This window comes from Halichoeres trimaculatus, unplaced genomic scaffold, assembly GCF_033239565.1.
Source record: "Halichoeres trimaculatus isolate MK-OKI-2021-1 unplaced genomic scaffold, fHalTri1.1 fHalTri1_scaffold_22, whole genome shotgun sequence".
NCBI lineage: Eukaryota > Metazoa > Chordata > Actinopteri > Labriformes > Labridae > Halichoeres > Halichoeres trimaculatus.
The window spans coordinates 6,369,285-6,390,050 of NW_027437200.1; the positions used below are offsets into that span (position 1 = coordinate 6,369,285).

At 40.6% G+C, this 20,766-nt stretch overlaps 1 protein-coding gene across 3 annotated transcripts in view; it reads left to right on the plus strand.

Moving 5' to 3' along the window:
* Positions 1 to 20,766, plus strand: part of dock11 (dedicator of cytokinesis 11) — a 108,296-nt gene that overhangs the window by 76,773 nt on the left and 10,757 nt on the right. For all 3 annotated transcript variants that reach the window (XM_074699245.1, XM_074699243.1, XM_074699244.1), the window contains 11 exons: positions 728 to 841; positions 1,273 to 1,488; positions 4,710 to 4,767; positions 7,411 to 7,517; positions 7,600 to 7,722; positions 8,180 to 8,293; positions 12,428 to 12,574; positions 14,671 to 14,881; positions 19,799 to 19,989; positions 20,151 to 20,251; positions 20,349 to 20,487. In XM_074699245.1, coding sequence (XP_074555346.1) covers positions 728 to 841; positions 1,273 to 1,488; positions 4,710 to 4,767; positions 7,411 to 7,517; positions 7,600 to 7,722; positions 8,180 to 8,293; positions 12,428 to 12,574; positions 14,671 to 14,881; positions 19,799 to 19,989; positions 20,151 to 20,251; positions 20,349 to 20,487 — 1,521 coding nt within the window. The remainder of the gene's footprint in view (positions 1 to 727; positions 842 to 1,272; positions 1,489 to 4,709; positions 4,768 to 7,410; positions 7,518 to 7,599; positions 7,723 to 8,179; positions 8,294 to 12,427; positions 12,575 to 14,670; positions 14,882 to 19,798; positions 19,990 to 20,150; positions 20,252 to 20,348; positions 20,488 to 20,766) is intronic.

A 20,766-nucleotide genomic window follows, 5' to 3' on the forward strand; every position in this document is an offset into this window, starting at 1 on the left:
CTGCAAGGCCCAGATCTGACCCCTGTGGCACACCTCTATCAGTCAATAAAAGATCTGGTTTGGCCTGATCCACTTCACCACACTGAGATCTCTCAGACAAATGGTGCTCAAGCCATGCACATGAACATTCATCCAAACCAAAACCTGATAGTGTTTGTTCTAGTAGGAAGTGATCAACGGTATCAAAAGATAGATCTATAAAAAGAGCAGCACAATGTCGCCTGTTGTCTAACGCAGGTGTTGTGTCATTGGTGACCAGTCTGAAGCCAGACTGGTGTGGGCTGAGAATTGAAAACATACATGGTTCCCAGTGAGGAACTGTTGACTGGCCTGTGAAGAGCCCTGACCTGTAAGGGGGGCTAAGTGAAGACCAGGGTCCGTGCATAATGAGCTCAGATCTGGAGGAGCTCGAGAGTTGCCAAAAACAGTCAGAATTCAGCGTACTCGGTGGTCTGTTAAATGATCATTTTTGTTCTCAGTTCTTGTTTACCCTCATGTTCACCCCTGATCCTTCGTGTTTTTCATTGTGCACTCACTCCTCTCCTCCTGTCACTGTAATGAGGCTGGGTGAAGAATTCAAATAGGATGTTTACACGGTTTGGACATAAAAGGGAGCAGCTGTTTCTAATGTGTTACCAGACTCTCGCTGATGACCAATATATCCTTTCCCTTCTTTTCTTCCTCATTCTCCTTCTTTCTGCTTGATATATCTTTTTTTTCTTTGCAGATCATCATCGCTGTCAGCCAGCTGATCTCCGATGTGGCACTGACCGGCAGCTCTCGTTTCCAGGAATCCCTATCTATCATCAACAACTTTGCAAACAGTGACAAGGCCATGAAGGTGAACTGGGGGGTCAAGAATTAAATGATACTAAAACTCCTAAATATATGTTTCCCTGTAGGCTTTTCACGACCAATGAGGAGTCAGCAAAACACTAAGGTGCCTTCATTCCCAGTTTAACAGGTCGCCCTATAAAAAACAGCTGATCTGATTTTTTTAATTATACACACACATATAAAGTGGTGATTGCTGCTTATTTTACATGCTGGATAGGTCCATTTATCAGAAACATTTGTTGAGAAAGCGATAAGAAAACCTGAAGATCCTTTTTTAGCAGTCAATCCAACATTTATTTTACCTTATGGAGATGAGGTGCATCACATAAGTTGATCTCAAACCTAAGGATGGACAGCTTTGCAGCTTGGAAAAAGAGTATAAGCATATTTTTTAACAATGCCATTGATTGTTTCTGTCTCCTCTGCATGTCACAGTCCACAGCATTCCCCTCAGAAGTGAAGGGTCTGACCAAACGCATCCGCACGGTGCTGATGGCCACAGCCCAGATGCGGGAGCACGAGAAGGACCCAGAGATGCTGCTGGACCTCCAGTACAGCCTGGCTCGGTCCTACGCCAGCACCCCTGAGCTGAGACGAACCTGGCTGGACAGCATGGCCCGAGCACACCTGAAGAATGGAGATCTCTCAGAGGTAAACAGAAAGTCAGTTTTGGCCTTGACTGTGTTATCTGTAATTGTTGCCTGTGTCGTTGTTACTTAATAATGTGCATCTACAGGACGGGCAGGTTTAGATGTTTTTTTTCTCTGTGTTCATGGACATACCTGCCAGCTTAACAATCATATCTCCTTTCTTGATCTCTGCAAACAAGGATACCAGAAGGCATTAATGATTGATTGTGGCTTTTCTGCAGAAAAGAATTTAATACTCCAACAAGCAAGGCTTAAAGAAAAATATTTGTGAAATGTAAACCATCAGTCACAGTCACTTCCTTTAAGTCTCATTTCCTTGAAGGTAATAGAAAGTTATTTTGCAAGGTTAGAAATCTCACAAGATTTCAAGGAAGTAAAACTCCAAAATTCCTCCTGCTTGAATGATTTAAAGATGTATAAAATATCTGTTTACACAGCTGCCAGCTGTGTAGCAGCCCTCGATGAAAAAACATGGTCTAAACAACTCACTGACAACAAAATAACAACACAATCCAGAGGGAGCAGAGCACAGTGTGCCAGCAAAACTTTTACAATGTTTATACATTTTCAAATAATGAATTAATGCTTCAATTTAAGATCACTCGTTTTATTTGAAAGTCACTGCAGCAGTTGACTCTCACTGGCCACCTTACCAGGCCCTCAGAGCTGTCCTATTTCTGGGTGGCAGTGATTCAACAAGCTGCTGAAACCTTATTCAGAGGTTTTACTCCATGTTGACATGATAGCATCACACAGTTGCTGCAGATTTGTCGGCTGAACATCCATGATGAGAATCTCCTGTTCCACCACATCCCAAAGGTGCTCTATTGGATTGAGATCTGGGGACTGTGGAGGTCATTTGAGTACAGTGAACTCATTGTCAAGTTCAAGAAACCAGTCTGAGATGATTTCAGCTTTATGACATGGAGCGTTATCCTGCTGGAAGTAGCCATCACCATTACACCAGCAGCAGCCTGAACAGTTGATACGAGGCAGGATGGATCCATGCTTTCATGTTGTTGATGCCAAATTCTGACCCCACCATCTGAATGTGGAGCAGAAATCCAGACCAGGCATCGTGCTCAGACGTCTGTTCATTCTCCTCTGATTTCTGGCATCAACAAGGCATTTTGTCTCAGAGAACAGCTCCTTACTGGATATTTTCTCTTTTTGAGACGTGGGATGCACCAATCTCAATGTTGGTATCGAGTATCGATGGAAAGGGCCAGTCCTAACATAACACTAAAGGCCTTTGCACACTGTGTCTGTTTTTTTTCATCTAAAACTTGTGCACTTTAAAAAATAAACTCAATCCCGTTATGTCAATCATGTTTGCACACTTTCATCCGCAGTTATTTTTTTTCCAGAACAGGTTAAAATATCTTGCGTTTTTCTGCATCCGCCCGGCTCGTTTTCAAGGTAGTTAGACAAGTCAGAGATGCTGTTGGCTACTTGCAACATCACACTTTTAGATTTTCTGACATATTTCCTCTACACATTTTGAGCGATGTTTAGTTGATGAATGAAGGCTTATGTATGTGTGTGTGTGTGTGTGTGTGTGTGTGTGTGTGTGTGTGTGTGTGTGTGTGTGTGTGTGTGTGTGTGTGTGTGTGTGTGTGTGTGTGTGTGTGTGTGTGTGTGTGTGTGTGTGTGTGTGTCTGTGTGTGTCTGTGTGTGTGTGTGACAGTGTGTCTGTGTGTTTGCACGCCGTGCATACCTTAAACATACTGACAGACACTGCTCAGAATCTATCGCTTGATCACTGCTTGACGATTCCATTTTCCTGGTACTCCAGTTTTCGCAATTAATACAAAATTAACACGTCTGTGTGCAAGGTGTCTGTGCATGACCTTTTTTTTTTCAGGTAACAGATACAAAAAATGCTTCTAAAAGAAGAAGTCAGTGTGCAAAGACCTTTAGGCTTAATTACGATTCAGCCTTGAGAGTATAAGATTTAAAGTTGAGTACGAATTTATTTAAGTGTTTTTGCCAAACCATTGTTAAAAGTTTAAACACTTTATAGCTTCAATAAATATTAACTTCATTAATTCCATGTGTACTCAATTTTTGCCATTTTCTCAAAATATTTCCAGTGTTTACCATGGGGATTGTATCAGTGTCAGGACCAGAAAAGTTGGAATGGTGCATCCCCATCTGGGACCATTCTCTGTAAACCCTAGAGATGGTTGTGCATGAAAATCCCAGTGTTTTCTGAAATACTCAGACCAGCCCGTCTGGCACCAACCAACAAGATCTGTTAAATCACCTTTTTTTCTCCATTCTGATGCTCAGTTTGAACTTCAGCAGCTCGTCTTCACCATGTCTACATGTCTAAATGCTGCAGAGCTGCTGTCATGTGATTGGCTGGTAAGATGTTTGCACTAAGATGCAGAATCCACCTCTAAATGGTCCCTGGATACATGCTCTGTGCGTGAATAGAGGGAGCTTGTTGAAGAAAGAAGCAATGAATAATAAAAACAGATAAGTTGAGAGAATGACTATCTAATGTTCAGTAAGATAGAAGAGGTCATGTACGTTCATGTGTTGGTGCTGACGGAACAGCACCAACACTGAGCACAGTGAATCATGACATGAGTCAGATCAATGTTTCTTTATTATAGTAGTCTCTCTTGATTCTTTTTTATTGATCAACTTGTAGCATGTTTTTCAGTGTATCTTCTATCTACAGGTTTCACATTAAACCACTCCACTCGGTCTTGATTTGTAAAATGATTTTATTTGTAATTTGCTGTGTTTACTCTGTCCTTTGACATGATTTCTTCCCCCAGGAAATCAAAGGGGGTCAAAAGTATGTCAGATTTTTTATGTCAGACTCCTGAACCACAACACTCTTATCTATAAAAAGGACAAAGTTCAGAAGTTGAGGACCAGGTATTTGTGTCAATAGCAGTAGCTATAAAAACAAGGAACTTTTCTCTTGACAGCTTTCAGACCTTTGAGCGCTTTGTTGTTTTTAAGATGATAAGTTGCCAGTTTGCCCTGGAAGTGTGTTTGACTTTCAGCTGAGAAGTGAGAGTGGAGGGAGACACTCCTTTCTTGTCACAGCAGCTGCAAACACAACAGTGACCTGGAGAGTTTCCTTCACTGACCCAGGCTGTGTTTTTATTGTAACATAAAGGTGTTATTCACACAGCTGCTCTTGTTTTCTTCTTTAAACCTGTTTACTAAAACAGCTGCTGTTTGTTTTTGTTGTCTCCACAGGCGGCCATGTGCTACGTCCATGTGGCTGCACTTGTTGCAGAATACCTCCACAGGAAAAGTAAGACAACCCTCTCATCCAGACACCAACACACAGAAAGAAAGGCTCTCATCAGTCTTTATGGCTGATGCTTGCTTGCTTTGCCTAACTGATAGTTGAGGCCAAGCAGAGTACAAATTGTAACACCACTGCCACTGTAATGGAGTTTATTAACATTCTTATCTGAAACTATAAAGCTGTTAAATCTTCCTCCAGGAAGGTTTGCCTGCTGGGTGATAAAAGCCATACCAGTTTGTTCCCTGACTGTTGTTAGATACAGCACGCAAACAGTCTGCAGACTAATAAACCCAGAGGCGCCGAACAAAAACAGAACACCACGGTGCATCTCCATACACTGTCATATTTATCTCATGCAAAACCCGCTGTCAAATAATCCCCTAAACAAATATGAGCTTGTTTTTTTCACAGCTGAGTGTCAGCGCACAAAGGTAACTTGTGAGGTGAACAGGCTCCAAAATTTCTCTGGCATCTCGACCTGGCAGTATGCTGTATCTCTGCTTTTGTTATGGTTTTATACAGACCAAAAGCTACAGAGCACGCATCCAGGTGTCTCTTTTTGTCAATGTCATTTCAAGTAAAAAAGATTAGAAAGTAAATCTGTGATTTCTCTTTGGATTTTAGTCTGATTTTTCACAGGAAGCAGCATCTTCCATGTGTGACAGAATCAGAAGTGGTGTAAACCATGTATTTGAGTTTGCAACAAAGACTGTGCCAAACAAGGGAGTAGTCTCAGGCATCGTTTACACGACAACGTTTCATCTAAAAACGTTACAACACAGGGGAAAGAAAAAAATCTTGAGGGACTGAAAACGCTGTAGTAAGCATGCCAGGCCTGTAGTCGGCGCTATAACTGTATTGTCCAGAAGCTGCTTTTGGGAGATTTCAACCAAAGTAGAGTTGGACCGATTATCTGGTGTATCGGTCTTTGTCAGTGACGTCATCTACAAGCCCCTCCCGCCATTTTGGTGGGTAAACGGATGTAAACAATCGGTCTTTGTCAGGTCACATTCACAAACTCTGCAGTGCATCTTAATGCACCGATCAATATTGTTAATTGTTAAAATTTTTAAAAAATATCTTTCCTTGGCATCTTTCGTCAGCTTATCTCGATATAGTTTTTGCTCGTTTGGCTTTTGTTTTTTTAGTTTTAACATTGTATAAAATCGTAGAGCTCCTTACTGCCTCTCCGTTTACCTCTATTGTTAACATCCGTTTACCCATCAAAATGGTGGGAGGGGCTTGTAGATGACGTCACTGACAAAGACCGACCATTTTTTTTTTTTTTTTCTTTGCAACATTCAAGGTTTCTGCTTGGTTCACCACCAGTTTTGAAAAGCCCCCATAAGTCTGACTAAACTAATATCACTTCAGAAAGTGTTAGCATGTCAGATCAGGCAGCAGCAGGTACACATAATGACACATATTCATCAGACTGTAAAGACAAGTGCATTAAAACAACAGCACGTAGACATTCAGGTCAGACTTCTAACTTTATGGAAACCCTTAAAAATGATTAATAAAAATAATATAAGATACTGTTGCTTTATTAAGAATTCTATAAATTAAGAGAAAAACATAAAAAAGAAAAAAAAGAAGAAAAAGAAGCCAGCATAATAAAACTGTAGTCAGACTTTAACCCTGTACGCACTGGGATCACACTGCGGCTATACTTACCTCAGCCACAGTGTTATTACTGTAACTCTGTCATCATTTGTGCAATCCAAAAATTCAAATGGCATTTAAAACCTGAGAATTTGCCCTTTCCACTGATATATGGTTCATTATGGTAAACACAAACATTTGATAGAAAGCAAAAAAAAAAAACAAAAAAAAAAACAGAAGTATCATGACAGTGCTCAACAGCTGTTGAATACTGTAACTTCATGAGTTGTTTTTTTTGTTACGATTTTTTTACTTTTTTGTGGGCTTTTATGCCTTTAACCAGAAAGGAGTGAAAAGGACAGGGGGTAGAGCGTAAAAAAGGGCGAAAGTGGAGAGTGAGACGCAGAAAAAAGGCCACAGGCTGGAGTCATACCCACACGTGGGTAAACCTCATGGTACGTGAACTAGACCACTAGGCCATCTGCACTCCAACTTCTTAAGTTTTTGCCCAAATCAAAATATTTCAACATTGACTGAGAGCTGAGAAACCGTGCTTCCTGTCAGTTACAGCGTTCTGTCTGACTGAACTTCGAAAAAATCAGTTTCATTTTTGTGCTTTTCTTTTTAAGCTGCGAATACTTCTATGCAGTACTCATTTACTGGATGTTGAAAATTTGGGTTACGTACAACTGGGAAACAGGGCCAAAGCACTCAGACAAATGGCATTTTTAGACTATTAGTCAACCATAAAAACAAAATCCAGACCATTATATTCTCAGTAGATAAAGAATAAGAATTGTTAATGTTTCCCAATTATCTGCAAAACCAATCAGAAAATTGGCAAAAAGAATGCTTTTATCTTAATACTGGTTTTCATGTCTGGAACTGATGTGGGAGGAAAGAGACTTCCTTTTTAGCTCCAAACCCAGTTGTTCATAGACTTTTTGACATTTATGAAACACAGCAGATGAGCAGATGACAGACTTATCCTCTGGGTGTTTGAACCTTTTTTTCTCTTGTCTTGTCTGTTCATTCCCTCAGAGTTGTTCCCCAGCGGCCTCGCAGCTTTTAAGAAGATCACCTTTAATATTGACGAGGAAGCCGCCATGAAAGAAGACACTGGGATGCAGGATGTCTATTACACTGAGGTGTGGCTTTCTGCGCCTGACTTGTCTTAGGCACGCCGCTTGTTGAATTCAGATCTGTTAACCTTATTCTGGCTCTTTCCAGGAGGTCTTGGTGGAGCACCTGGAGGTCTGCGTGGAAGCACTGTGGAAAGCTGAACGCTACGAGCTCATCACACACATCGCCAAACTTATTATCCCAATCTACGAGAAGCGTCATGAGTACGAGGTACTATTCACACACCCAACTCTTCCTCAGAAATCCTGTAGAAACATGTCGTCACACTCGCTGTCTCCCTTCCAAAGAGAGTAATTTATATCCCCGAGGCGTGAATCACACCTTCTGAATGAACTGATTTTATGAACTCTCACTTCTACTCATCTTCTCTATCTTAGTTTACATTTTGTTGCTGTTCAAGACATTAATAAGGGACCTGGCATAAAACACTCAACTGATGTAGTTGTGTTTTTTGCTAGTGCAACTCTACACTCGAGTTCCTTTTTGAGAATCTATTCAGGAAACCTCTAAATACACTTAATTGTCCTTCTTCATGTTGTTGTAAACAGCACACGAGTGAGGGAATTGGGAGGGTCATTTTATCTTTCCCACTGTTTCTTAATCCCTGCTTATTCTGTTCAGTGCCTAACTTTGTTTTACAAACCAGCCTTTACCATCTGTCCCTCAGAAACTCAGCCGACTGTACGACACTCTGCACAGAGCCTACAATAAGATCATGGAGGTGATACAGTCGGGCCGCAGGCTGCTGGGGACCTACTTCAGAGTGGCTTTTTATGGACAGGTGAGGAAGACGTGTGGGCTGGTGCACCTGTAGAACATCAAACATGCATGCTGCATGCCAAAGTGTTGGGTTCAGAAATCAAACAGAATGAATCACTCTGAGTCATTCATAAAGTTTTTATTAAAACAGGAGTCATCATTACCCAACACCTTCACAACTAAAATTTATTGACTTGGTTTTACAGTTCAGATCATGCTCATGTTTGAGGTAATGGGTCGTAAAGTGGTTTGTTTTCATGCCCGAAAAGTATTTCATAACCCAGTCAGAGGATCCTTGTCATGACACCTGATAAAGCCGTGGTTCCTAAAGTAGGGGTTGGGACCAGGCCTGTGAATTAACACCCCGACCCACCAAATACAGGAGAAAATTAATTTTGGCTGGTATTTACGGTGGCTGGTAGGTGTCATCCAGTTTGCAAAAGCAACAACACAAATACGTCACAACACATCACAACACATCAGAAGTTAAGAGGACAGTTACAGACACAGAAAAGTTGTGAAAGTAAGTAAATGATTGTTTTCTTTTTTTACCTTCAGCTATGATAAATATAGCTTTATGCTAACGTTATGGATTCATAAAGCTAACTATGAGATTACGTATTTTCCGGTAGATAAAAAAAAAATAAATGAAGGATATTACAAGGTGAGACCCCTATGAAGCTTAATTTATCATAGATGAAGTTGAAAAAAGAAAATTATTTCCAAACTTTTGCAACTTTTCTGTGTCCATTGGGGTAACTAACCTTTTTAACTTCTGTTGTCGCTCTACGTTATACACCTGTCCTGATACTTGTGGCAATGTAGTGTATCTCAAGCCCTTTTTATATATTGGTCTCTTTATGTATTCCTACGGCAGGCCGCTGACTTTTAGAACCCTTGTCTTTGCGCAAACCCTACTTTATCTTCCTTTACATTCTTTGAATTGGACCATATTTCACTCAGTAAAGGTCAACGGTATCTTTATCAATACTCATTGTTAGACTCGGCTTTGTGTAAATGAATCGCACTCCTTTCATCAATGGCCAACAAAGAGCGCAATACAGGACATGACAGATAAAGAAACAAAGTACTCAGAACTAAAAAAGGAATAAACAATCAATAAGACAAAGAAATGGAAACATAATACAAAAATAAAATTAACCATCAATAACTATCAATAAAACATAATGCGTGAAAAAGTTAAAAATGTGCATTGGATCACTGATGACTGAAAAAACACTCCAACAGACGAAGCGCAAGTGTTTTATTTAATGAGCAAACTATCCTCACCGACTGGCTTGTAAAGAAAACCTCAAACTTAGAGTGCCAACACTGGAAATGTCACTTTAGATGTCTTAGGTAAACTTTTTGCTCTGTGATAAGGTGAACAAATAAGAAGCCTCACACACAGCTGTATCTCTGCTTGAACCAGATTTCAAAGGCTACATGATTGACTGTTTGATAAGGGGACAGATAAACATTATTTGTCCATTTACAAGGAAATTTGGTGCTTACAAAACATACATACAAAGAAAACACAAGCACCTAAAATACACACACCTGACAATTGAGCAAAGCTCATGAGGCCACACCAGACAGCTACCAGGGTGTTTGGTTAATGTCTGCCTTAATGTCTCCTTGTGTTGTTTTGATCGTCTGAGGAGAGACATTCCAGTAATGCAGCTGCTCCTGTACACATGCTGAGCAGGATGTCCAGTATGATTTATTCAATGAACAAAGTGCATTGCAAATATAATAGAATGCCATTAGGTTTTAGATTTCTTCTCAAATGCTCAAACATCACAAGCTGGTCGACCTGGCTTTCATAAATGCACTCTTCAATTTGCTGCAGGAACACATCCAAATAAAGGGATGGGTACCTTTCACATTTGAAATGATACAGTACTGATACCCGGTACTTGGCTATTAGTATCATTGCTCAACAGTACTGATTTTTGGTACTTTTGTGTGTGTTTATGTGGTAATATATATTAATTTGTTTTATAATAAAATCTCAAAGTTTTTTAAATTTAACACATAGCATGGAAATCCCCTAGTCTCCCACTTCTTCACAGTCACAAGGATGCATTCAGGTTCCAAAAATTGGTACTGTTTGATTTTACATGAATTGGTATTAGAGATGGGTACCTGTCACATTTGAAACGATACAGTACCAATGCCCGGTACCTGGCAATCGATACCGGTACTCAATGGTACTAATTTTCTGTACTTGAGTGTTAATGTGGTAGAAAAAATATCAATTTGTTTAATAATAAAACACATACATTTTTTCAATTCATCATATTTATTCTCCAATTTATAAACTTGTAGTGCTGTGTTCATACCCAGCATGGAAAATCGCCTACTCTTCCAATTCCTCGCAGTCACAAAGATGCATTTAGGTACCTTAACATGGTACCTTTTGACTTAACATTAATTGGCACCCGGTACTTTTGACAGAATTTGGTTAAAACTTATAAAAGTACCTGATTCAGTACCCATCCCTAATTGGTACCCGGCACCTCAAACAGAATTTGGCCAGTACCTATAAAAGTACCTAATTCGATACCTATTCCTACCAAATACACACCTTCAATCCTTTGTTTTCACAGCCCTTCTCTCTCAGATGATGTCTGATGGTTACTGGGCTGAATTTGGCACCAGTAATGGCCCTTATCTGGGTCGAAGGATCATCCTGTGTCTAGGGTAGCCAACCGTCCTGTAAAACATGGAACTGTCCCATATTTGACAATTAAACGTAGCTTCCTGTTTTGAATCAAAACGGGACTTGATTTGTCCCAAATTTTCAGTTTGCCTTGAATGCAGCACCATTCTGTCCAAATTCAACATGGGCCTGCATCCACCCACTAGAAATGGCAGTTGGCTGGTTTTGAGCAAGTGCTCAGCTTTAATTGGTTGAAACAAAATCACAGGAAATCAGAAGTAAGTATGTCTGTGACTGCATTTGGTACTCAGCCTGTGCCCCTTTGAAAAGCAAAGGATGCAAAAACCCAGACATGAGTGGGAAAGTTCAAACGACTGGCTTAACAGTGTGAGGGAAACACATTCAAAGTAAACAGTAAAAACTGTCACCAAGCGCTTTCTGTGGTACATGGTGGCCTGATAGACATGTGACAGCATGTGGCTGGAGAGTAATTACTGCAACATCAGGACAAACACATACCAAATGTCAGGCTCACACTTCTTCATACCTGAAGCATCTACAGATACAGTAAACTTACTCATAACTGATATAATATGACTTATTGGGAAAAGTAATACATACTAAAGAATTTAAGCGAATGAGATTTTAAAGAGGTGTAAATTATCTTAAGGCTGCCACAGTGTTTTACTGAATATGTTTTTTCAGATTAATTATTTTTCCTCAATCCAACAAGAATACAAACATTTCATTAATACAACAAAAAAATGTCAAAAAAATATTGATAACCAGTACCATTCATGGTTTTAGAGAAAACAACAAAAAGACAGACAGGACAGAATATGTTTTGAAAAAATACTGTAAAAGTCTTACTTATTGACGTGAAAAGTCATGTTAGCACAATTTGCAACACAAAACTTTAACTAACACATTCCCACAACTGGTGCCCCCACTGTACCATTGGTAGTCGGGCCACTAACCCCCCAACCCTCCCGCTGCTGAGGGTGTCCTTTGTTTTTCTGCCTCAAAGGTAGTAACCCTACTACTGATGGATCCTCTGGCACAGGGCCAGTGAAATATTTGTGGGTCTGCCGCTCGACTGATGAACAGCCTTTTCCAGTTTAATTGTTGTTTGCAATAGAATGCATTGTCTTTTTCTTGTCTCACTCCCATTTTTTTTATTTTGAAACTCTACTGAAAACCTTTTAAGACCAAACAGAACAAAATGTAAGGGTTTGAAATTATTCAACTGGTCTTGAAGTTTACTTCTATCAGGTTTGTGATTATCAGCACTGAGGTAATGCTTTAGACCTTCAGTGCTGGATCAGGAAAGTTCCTTATCTATTTCTCAGAGAGATAAAATTTGTTCCACAAAATTATTTGTGAATGAAGAGGTCAAAGTAGACACCTTTCCCACCACACAACATTTTCTCACTAAAGATCACATTGATTATTATCAGCAACTGAATAAAATCTTTCTGGGATTCTGTGCAGGGCTTCTTTGAAGAGGAGGATGGAAAGGAATACATCTACAAAGAGCCAAAACTCACAGGCCTTTCTGAAATTTCTCAACGGCTGCTGACGCTCTACGGGGACAAGTTTGGGCCAGAAAACGTCAGAATAATTCAGGACTCTAACAAGGTGAGTCGACAAATGGAGAAGCTGAATGTGGGAGTGCGGTGTGGAAAATTGTCTGAACATGAGGTCACTGACTTTGATCCCCGACAGAACATGTCTAAAAGGAGACTCTTGGCACTGTTGTGCTGTTCTTACAAGAAAAAAATGTGATTTCATATCAATAATGTGGGAAAAGTTACTTTTTTGTCCCAGTGAGGCATTCTGGGGTCTCAGGCATGTAAAAGTCGAGAGACTGTCTTGCCCCTAGAGTAGGACATGGGGGTTGATTGGTGATGATCTGGGGTTCAGTCTGGGTGGAACAGAGCAAATGCAACCGGATTACGAACAGGGCTACTCTTGGAAACAGTCTTCTTCCATCAGCTGGAAAATTCTTTCCTGCCTCAGATGACTGAATTTTCTAACACGATAATGCCCCTCACCACACGGCAGGGTCAGTGAAAGCCTGGATGGAAAACTGTGCCTTGGCCAGCTCAATCACCAGGGGATAGTTGTTCAAAGAATTTAATCCAGATCAAAATGATCCAGATTTGGAAATCCCATTTCTTGTTATCCAGGGATCAGGTAATCTGTCTCAGTTTCATGCTGGTTTTTCAAAGCAACATTGGATTGGATCACCCTGATCTGGATACACAGTTTTCAAAATTACCATCACCACAAAAATAGATAGCAAATATAACATGAAAAATACAAAGTGGGGTTTTTAAATAAGCCTGAAATGTTAAAAAAAGAAGCTAAATGTCAAAGAGTTAGCAAAGTAATAAAAAAAAAGTTGAGGGTTCTTCTTTATCTGTGAAAAAGAGTCCAGCATTTTTAAGCTCTGCTTTTAAAAGGTGGATCTGAAGTTTTTCTCTGATTTGCTGCAGTTTGTTCAGCTTGATTTGTTCCTCTGTCAGGAGTATCTCTGCTTCTGCTCTTTCATTTTCTTTTTGTTTTTGCTTAACTACACTGAAAGGCTACATTGGTAGCCTAACTAACTTTATCTACTTAATCACTGTTATGGTTAAACAAGTCAAAGGGAAAAATAAAAATCAAAGTATCCACACTGAATTGTAAAAATGTTGTATTATTTGACCAATCTTAAAGGTCTTACTATTTTCGTCCTGAAATCCACCTTAAAATCCAACCCCCGTTGGGATCAGGATAATCCAGTGTTTTTGGATCAAAGTGATCCAGATCCTACTGAAAACTTCTGAATGACAGAAACTGAAAGTTTGATCGGGATTTAAACTAGAAAAACCCTTACGAAAGAAAAATTGCAGCATATTGGAAAATATCATGTTATGTATTAAGTAATATATTCCCATATATGAGAATTAGTATTTATATTTTCCAATACATTACAATATATGGAAAGCGGCAACTATTTGCATATTTTGCAATATATTGCAATATATTTCATGAATATATAATATATTGTATATGTGCCCTCAATATATAATTCCATGTTTATCATAATATATCAATGATATATTTCAATATATTTCAAAAAAATTATTGGTACATATATTTTTCTTTCTTAAGGGAAGTTTACATGATCTAATCTGATTTTAAAATCCTTCTTTTCCTTTTGAACATTTCTGGAATTTAATCCAATCTGATAACCAAAACCTGATTGGATTACCTTTGAACACCTGGCCCTAGATCTTAATCCATCTGAAAATCTGTTAAACATCATCAAACTCAAAATGGAGAACCACAAGCCCTAAAAAAAGCAGATTTGTTTGATTTTTTTGCAATAGGAATGAGTTTCTGTGAGAGCAGAAGAGTGTCAGAAGCTGGTGGAGAGAATGCCATGACTGCAATCATCAAAATCAATGCTTATTCAGTCCAGTTCTAATTCCTGTGTGTTTTATATGACTAAAATCGACAGAAAGTAGCTATTAATGTAAGAAGGAAGTGATTTTATTTATTATTCAAAAAAGGAAAATGGTGAGGTATCAGCCCTTAAATTAAACTCGTATAAGCTATTTTTGTTATCATAATCATATTTGTCCAAAAAAATACCTTAAATCATACCAGACATTAAAATGAATAAGAAATTGAAGAAAACAAAAGTGGTCTGATAATTTTCTTCCATGACTGTATTTCTCCTTTCTCAGGTGATCACCAAAGACCTGGACCCCAAGTTCGCCCACATCCAGGTGACGTTCGTCAAGCCATACTTTGATGAGAAGGAGGCACCGGAGAAGAAGACAGACTTTGAGAAGTGCCACAACATCAATCGCTTTGTGTTCGAGACGCCGTACACGCTGTCAGGGAAGAAACACGGCGGGGTGGAGGAGCAGTGCAAGAGGAAGACTGTGCTCGCAAGTACGTGGAAAACACTCACTCATACTTTTTGTGACAGACGAGGAAGTAGAAAGACGCTCATTTCTGTGTATTATTGTAAGGGATCATGTTTCATGAGTAATGCAAAGCTACAGAGCAGCACAAGCACAACATGGTAGTCAACGGCGATCGTAACAAAGTGTGAAGCAGAGCGTGACGTCTGCGTTTCCACTGAAAACTCCAGCTTACTCTTCACACAACACTGGCAGCAGCATTTCAGGAAAAACAACTCTGGAGGCTATTTTCAAAAGTTTGCGTTTTAGATCGGGGAACACACCGTTCCCGTGTAAACAAGCGGCTAAAACCCAACAATACTATTAGGTGTCTTCCTAAAACTGTATCATGTTAACTGCCTAATAGTCACACAGAGCAGGGCTTAAACTGCTAAATACAGGATTATATTCTTAATGCCCTAAGAAAACAAACCTTTCCACCTGATCAGGTGTCTGTCAGGGCAACAGCAGGATAAACTTTCTCAGAAGGCGCTGATGTTTTTAGCATGTACTGGCATGATAGCAGTGCCAGTCTAGGAAATCTTTGTGTACTGACTTGTCAGCGGCCTGTCTGCTCTGTAGTGATGGGGCTGTAAACATTTTTGCCAGTTGAGACCAGGAAGTGTCATAATCCAAGTTCTAAACGACATGACAGCAGACTTTAAAAATGTCCCAAGGCCCAGTTAAATACCTAAGACGAAGAGCTGCTTGTGGCATTATTCACCCGTCTTCTTTTCCTCGTATTTGTTCTTTGTTGATGGCAGGCTGACATCATCCCCTGCCCTCCATGTTTGTTGATCTTCTGAAGCCTTGTAGGATCACACAAAGTGTCTGCAAGATCCAGTTTACTGAATTGCTACCACAAACATTAAGCGTGTGGTAACGCGGTCTTGGAGAACTGTTTGTGTGATCCATGTATGGTGATGTTAAAAATCGGTCCTTATGCCTGTGGTCTCCCACTTTTTTAAATCGATTAAGATTTAAAAGTCATCGAGTGTGTGGCCAGCTTAAGGCCCTATTAATGCTGAACGACGTATTCTGGTTTAAAGGTTTAGACGGTCGATGGATTGTGCTTATTTAGCGCTTTCTCTCACCATCTGACCACTCAATGGACTTTTACATTACTGGTCACATTTTACCCATTCATACACACTGGTTTGTAAAGTAAAATGCCATCAATCCCATTCATACACTGATCGAACACCATTTGGGTAGGTTTAGGGTCAAGTTTTTCACCCTATAGATGGATAGAACAAAAAAAGATAAGAGCCTCAGATTTAATTCAGTGTTAAAGTTTTATTTTCAAATGACTGTTACTGTACTGTTATTTTACCGACTTCTAATCAACCTCAGTGTAGTGTTAAAAAAGAGGGCAGTGTTTGTGAGAGGCAGTAAGCCTCAGAGTCACACCAGGGGTCAATATGCGTGTGCCTATCGCTATGGTACACAGTAGTCTGTGTTGAGTTGGAGAAAGCCCAAACTCAGCTGATTAACGTCTCGCTTCATTACAGTAAAACATTAAACACATAACAGAGATTAAGTATGACAATACTTAGATATTAAAGAAATACTTTGTTCATTGCTTTCGTGCACATTCACACAAGCTTTTCCCTCAGCTCTCCCCTGAGTCAAACAAAGCTTTGGAGTCGGCTTACCGCTCTGTTTGACTTTTAGTTGATCCTCAAAAGGAAGTTTTGTAAAATCAGTTTTTATTAGACAACCAAGTCCTCCATCCCTGTTCTTTCTCTGACTTGCTAGCTGCGTTGTTATATTCAGCTTGTCACAGTGGACCAGTTGCACAGTGTTGGAGGGTTTTTTTTCTTTCTTCTTGGTTACAGTTTGTGATTGGTTGGACGCCAGGTCAATTAGGAAGAAGGATGGCTAATGGCTGATTGGCTAATACAGGATGTTTTTTTCTCTAGGGGAGGCGAGGTGAAGCTGGTCTCTGAACAGACAGACAGGGCTTGAGACAGTGTAATACACAATGAGCCCTTGACAAGCTGGGCGCTGCTTTGCTTGTCACGCTCTGACAAAATAGTAGTGAAGTGGTATTAGTGATGTTGTGTTTTAATAAAGCAATGATGAGAATAAAAATAATATATATTGTGATGAAGCTTATAAACATTTTTTTCATTTAATGCAGTGTTTTATTGGGGAAGCAAGGCTTCTTTTGGCATCCGTGAAAAACCACCACTGAACATTTTACACAATATCAACACACTAAAACAAGGTCTTTTTCGACACCAAATGGTTGGGAGGAGTTGCTTTTAGAAGATGTTTTATACCATTCTTGTGTGCTCTTTACTTTGGCAAAACTGTGATGGAGCCCCACACATGAATGCCCTGCTGTTGGCATGACACAGAACTGATTGTGGCACTCACTTTTTCTTGAGCTTTTGAGATGAGCTTTTTTCTAGATGCTCAGAGGGGGGCTTTATCAGAGAAAATCACTACTTTAATATGCAGTCAGTATGTCGTTTCCACTTTGTCTTCCTGTATCCGTAGCAACAGCAGCAACAACAGCAGCACGGTGGACTTCCTGTACTCAAAAGACCAAAGCTGCTTTTTGTGGCCTTTCCACTGACTTATCCCGGGACAGATCCCCAAAAACCAAGACAAGACGGCCTACTTTTTTTGGACCCTTTCGTATGGGTGCCAGACTGAACCAATCCGCTCTCGGAAGGTGGAGCAACACACTGCAGATCGTTGATTGGTCAAAAGAATCATCACTTAAGCCTGGCTCACACTACAGGATTCTCGGCCCGATTTAACCCAGATTCGGTCCTCCTGACAATCAGGGAAGAAATCTGGTGGGGGACTAAAATCGGCCCCGAAGTTCAGCCAAGATTCTCTTCTAGTGTGAGCGGTTGACAGATGAATCTTTAGCCCCACGATCGTCTCACAGACTCGTCGGAGCCGCCCAGATAATTTTCAAACATGTTTGATATTTATCTGGATGATTACAACATTTATTCTCACTGAGGATGACAACAGCCAATTAGAAAGAGCCCCAGAGACCGGACAACAGACAACACACGCAGGCTCAAAGTGAAACTGAAAGGCTCTGGGTCAGCTGACTGCGCACTCCACTGGCCCACTCGAGCCAGTTCAATAATGCCTTTAAAAATAACACATAACCACACCATTTTCATTCAGTAGCCAACTGTTGTTTTATCAGTGATTGGTGTGAGATCATGCCATTATTGGCTGATACAGCAACAGTTTCACCTGTGTCCCTCTGCGTGCGCGTAATGGATGAAAGGCACCGCTGCAAACAGCTCCGCTTCTCTCTCCTCCTGTCCCACCAGTGCGCTAAAAACCTCAGATCAAACAACTGAGCAAATGTGGTGCATCACTCTCTCTGGTCAAATAATCTTGGGGAAATCCTGTAGTGCGTGCTGGTCAGTGTTTTCAAATCTTGTAGTTAGTGCGTGCTTAAGATTTAAGAGAAGATGATCTGTGAAGATTCTCCTTATGTGTGAGATACAACCTGATTTCAGAATTTTTTAAGACTTTTAAAATCCTGTAGTGTGAGCCAGGCTTTACCCCCGCAGCGGCTGCATTTCTCCTGGAGGCACACAGTCTTCTCTGAAACAAAGCTTGATTGTTCTTTGTATCAAAGAGCTACATGCCAATCACAGAGAGGAGGAAATGCAGCATGTCTTCCATCTGTGCTCTTTGTTTACTGTGCCGCGTTTTCTTCTTTGTTGGATTTATTAGCAGGGTGAACTGTGTCGCACTGCTATGGCGTCACACTATTATTTAACAACTGCGTCTTTCTGCATCCAGTTTACATGCCGCCTACCAAGAGAGGGCACAGTTTGCTGTGGAAACGCTAACGGGATCAGGCTTAACCAAACCGTCCCAAACCGTACTGAACCGACCCGGACTGCTTGGTGGAAACACGGCTCAAGATTCCTTGCAAACAGAACTTGCACATAATTCAAATTAATGCTCCTTTGGATGGGGATATCCTGATAGGCGTAAACATGACCAAATATTCGGGTCAGGAAAGGAATAACCCAAGTGTAATTTTTCGGGTTTTTGAATACTGGAGTATGAGGTCCTTAAAAAGGATTCTTGGTGTTGACATGGCCGTGCACAACTGGGTTATTGCTAATATTCTGAATTTGGGAGGGTTGATGACGGCACGTAAACGTAGCCACTGTCTCAGGTGTTTTTCCTCGACAGAAGTGGCTCCTTTGCTGCCCTTCTTGACACCAGACCATCCTCTAAAAGTTGCTTGCTGGACTTTCTGGGTGCCTTGAAGCCAATTTATGCAAATTTCCATCATTAAAACTAACTTTGTGAAAATGAGTGTTGGTGTCATTTTCAGAACATTTTGGTCAGGGCTGTATTAATGCAGTTTCAATGTGGGATTATCCGCTCATATTTAGATCAGCTGGTCTTGTTCTTCAGTATTAAGTTTTGACTGCCTGCTTGTTGTTCTGAGCTGAGACTTCCTGAATACATGCAAAAACAGCCTCCTGCTGCAACACGTAGCCGCTTCATGCTAAAATGCTACAAACAAGCTACATCCTGTTCAAAAACCTCAATCAGCTCAACATCATTGACTAACGTGATAGATTTACAGAAGCCGTTCCCTATAGTAATGATAAGATGCCATTCTCAGCTTTGATTTAATTGATCTGCCCTGCACACCTAAGTAAAAAAAAAATCAGCCTTCTCTGCTCCTTGTCTAGCGTGGCATCAAAAATAACATTGTTCTCATAGAGGCTTCAGAGCAAATTGTTCACACTAAGCATTTGTCATCACACTGAATTCCTCGCGTGACGAGCTGCTGATTGACGTCTCTGTGAAGGGAGCAGCTTTAATAAAGGGTTTCATGCACTTTTATTGCATTTGCATGCATAACCCACAAATGTTTTCCTCCCTTTCTGTCCAGCTGCCAACACATTCCCCTATGTGAAGAAACGTGTGGAGGTGGTGGGGGAGAAGCAGGTGGAGCTGAAGCCAGTGGATGTGGCCATAGACGAGATGAAGGCTAGGACAGCGGAGCTGACCAAACTGTGCTCCAGCCAGGAGGTGGACATGATCCAGCTGCAGCTCAAACTGCAGGGCTGTGTCTCTGTGCAGGTAAAGGTGTCAGTCACCTAGATATGAAAGGAGGAGGATGAAAACAGCTGGGCTGACATCTCAGCGGTTGACTGTTGTTGAGTTAGATAAGATCACATTTTGCACGTACTGTCACTGTGTGCTGAAGAGTGCCTGACATTTTGAAGTATATTTTGGCACAGGTGAATGCAGGTCCCATGGCCTACGCCAGAGCATTCCTGGATGACAGTAAAACCAACCAGTCCGGCAATAAGAAAGTAAAAGACCTAAAAGACATCTTCAGGTACCTTTAGTTCCTTTTTAATTTGCTTCTCAAACAGTTTGACATCCATGGTGTAGATTTTGATTTTTGCTTGTCGTTGTGTCTTTTATAATTGCAGGCGCTTCGTTCAGGCATGCAGCATGGCTCTGGACATAAACGAGCGTCTAATCAAAGAGGACCAGTTTGAATACCACGAGGGCCTAAAGACCAATTTCAAAGACATGGTTAAGGAGCTGTCCGACATCATTCATGAGCAGGTAATCTCACTTTGTCTGAGGCCTAACCCAGGCAATAAAAGCTTTCAAGTAGTCAAAATGGCTTTGTTGTTGCCACACCCCTGCATTACGTGCACCTAGAAACATTTGTTTTCAGACACACACAGGTGTTGAGTCCTCACAGTTGCTGTATTGAACCAGGCCTCCTGTTTGGTAAATCAGAGTTCCTCCTCCCAGGCACGAGAACTTGCTTATCCATTCATCAGCTGTGTCAAAAACATGTCAGCTGTTAATGAGTACAGATACCTGGGATTGCTCTCA